Source organism: Neospora caninum, chromosome III, assembly GCF_000208865.1.
Source record: "Neospora caninum Liverpool complete genome, chromosome III".
NCBI lineage: Eukaryota > Apicomplexa > Conoidasida > Eucoccidiorida > Sarcocystidae > Neospora > Neospora caninum.
Window position 1 is genome coordinate 1,890,219 of NC_018388.1, and position 957 is coordinate 1,891,175.

Here is a 957-nt window from a genome sequence, read left to right on the forward strand (position 1 = left end):
TCTGTTCGTTTTGAGTCGCCCTAGAGTGCTTCGTTGAAAGCCGCATCTGTTTTCTTCCCGAAAAGCGGTTCGGGTGATTGTGTAGCGGTTTCCTCCGGTTGCGCGTTTTCGATGCTTCGTATCCTTAGGTCTCGTCATGAAACTCTCCGCCTGTTTCGTGTGTGTGTGTGTGTGTGTCAGCATCAACGTGAACTTTTTGCCCCAACTGGAAGACATGGCTCTGGACAACCCTCGAGTGACAGCGCTCTTTGCAGTGATCATCGCAACGATGGTGACCAGCCCAAACTTCACCAAGCGCCAGGAAGGTTGCATGCCTTCCCTGGAGATCCCAGCGTCCGAGGATGTTGCTTGGGAGGTAAGTAAGGGAGAAAGAAGAAAAAAGGCATATATATATATTATGGATCCGTTTTCCTGTGTGTCAGATGTTTGATTGTGAGCTACAGTAGCATAAATGCGCATGTACGCGCACACTGTATATGTGTGTATATTTAGTTGATGGAAAGACAGAAAAGCGAAGGGGTGCACATATGCGTGGAAGGACGCAGTCACGCTTGTGTCCGGAGAGATGTTGTGGTGTATGTGGCGCGGGGCTATGCTGGAGATCAGTGCGAGATGCTTAAAAAATAAATGCTTTTCGTTGTCGGTTGCTCTTCTGCAGTTTCTTCAAGCGACCTACGAGGAGGTGAAAAAGCGCGTGGGCGGAGAGAACGAGGCGAAGCTGGCGTTCGTGAAGAGCCTGACGGAAGCCTCTCTGCGTCGGAAGTTCCCCAACCAACCGGACTTTGTGGCGAAGAAGCTTGCCTCCCTTGGCTGAGGTGCTTGAAGGGGTAACGGGTGTTTCTCGCTGGCGAAACAACAGGTAGAAAGAGAAGTTCTCTTTTGAAGAGGGAACGGAAACTGACACTAAAGCGCAGGGGCGGTTAAGGAGTGAGGGAAGAATGCTTCTGTGCGCATGTC

General features: G+C 50.8%; 1 protein-coding gene across 1 annotated transcript in view; it reads left to right on the forward strand.

Annotated features, from left to right (window-relative positions):
* Window positions 1-814, forward strand: part of NCLIV_009210 (hypothetical protein) — a gene marked incomplete at both ends in the record, with an annotated part of 15,547 nt that extends 14,733 nt beyond the window's left edge. Inside the window, 2 exons of the mRNA XM_003880436.1 lie at window positions 181-355; window positions 659-814. Of these exons, the coding sequence (XP_003880485.1) occupies window positions 181-355; window positions 659-814 (331 nt within the window). The remainder of the gene's footprint in view (window positions 1-180; window positions 356-658) is intronic.
* Window positions 815-957: the final 143 nt, after the last annotated feature.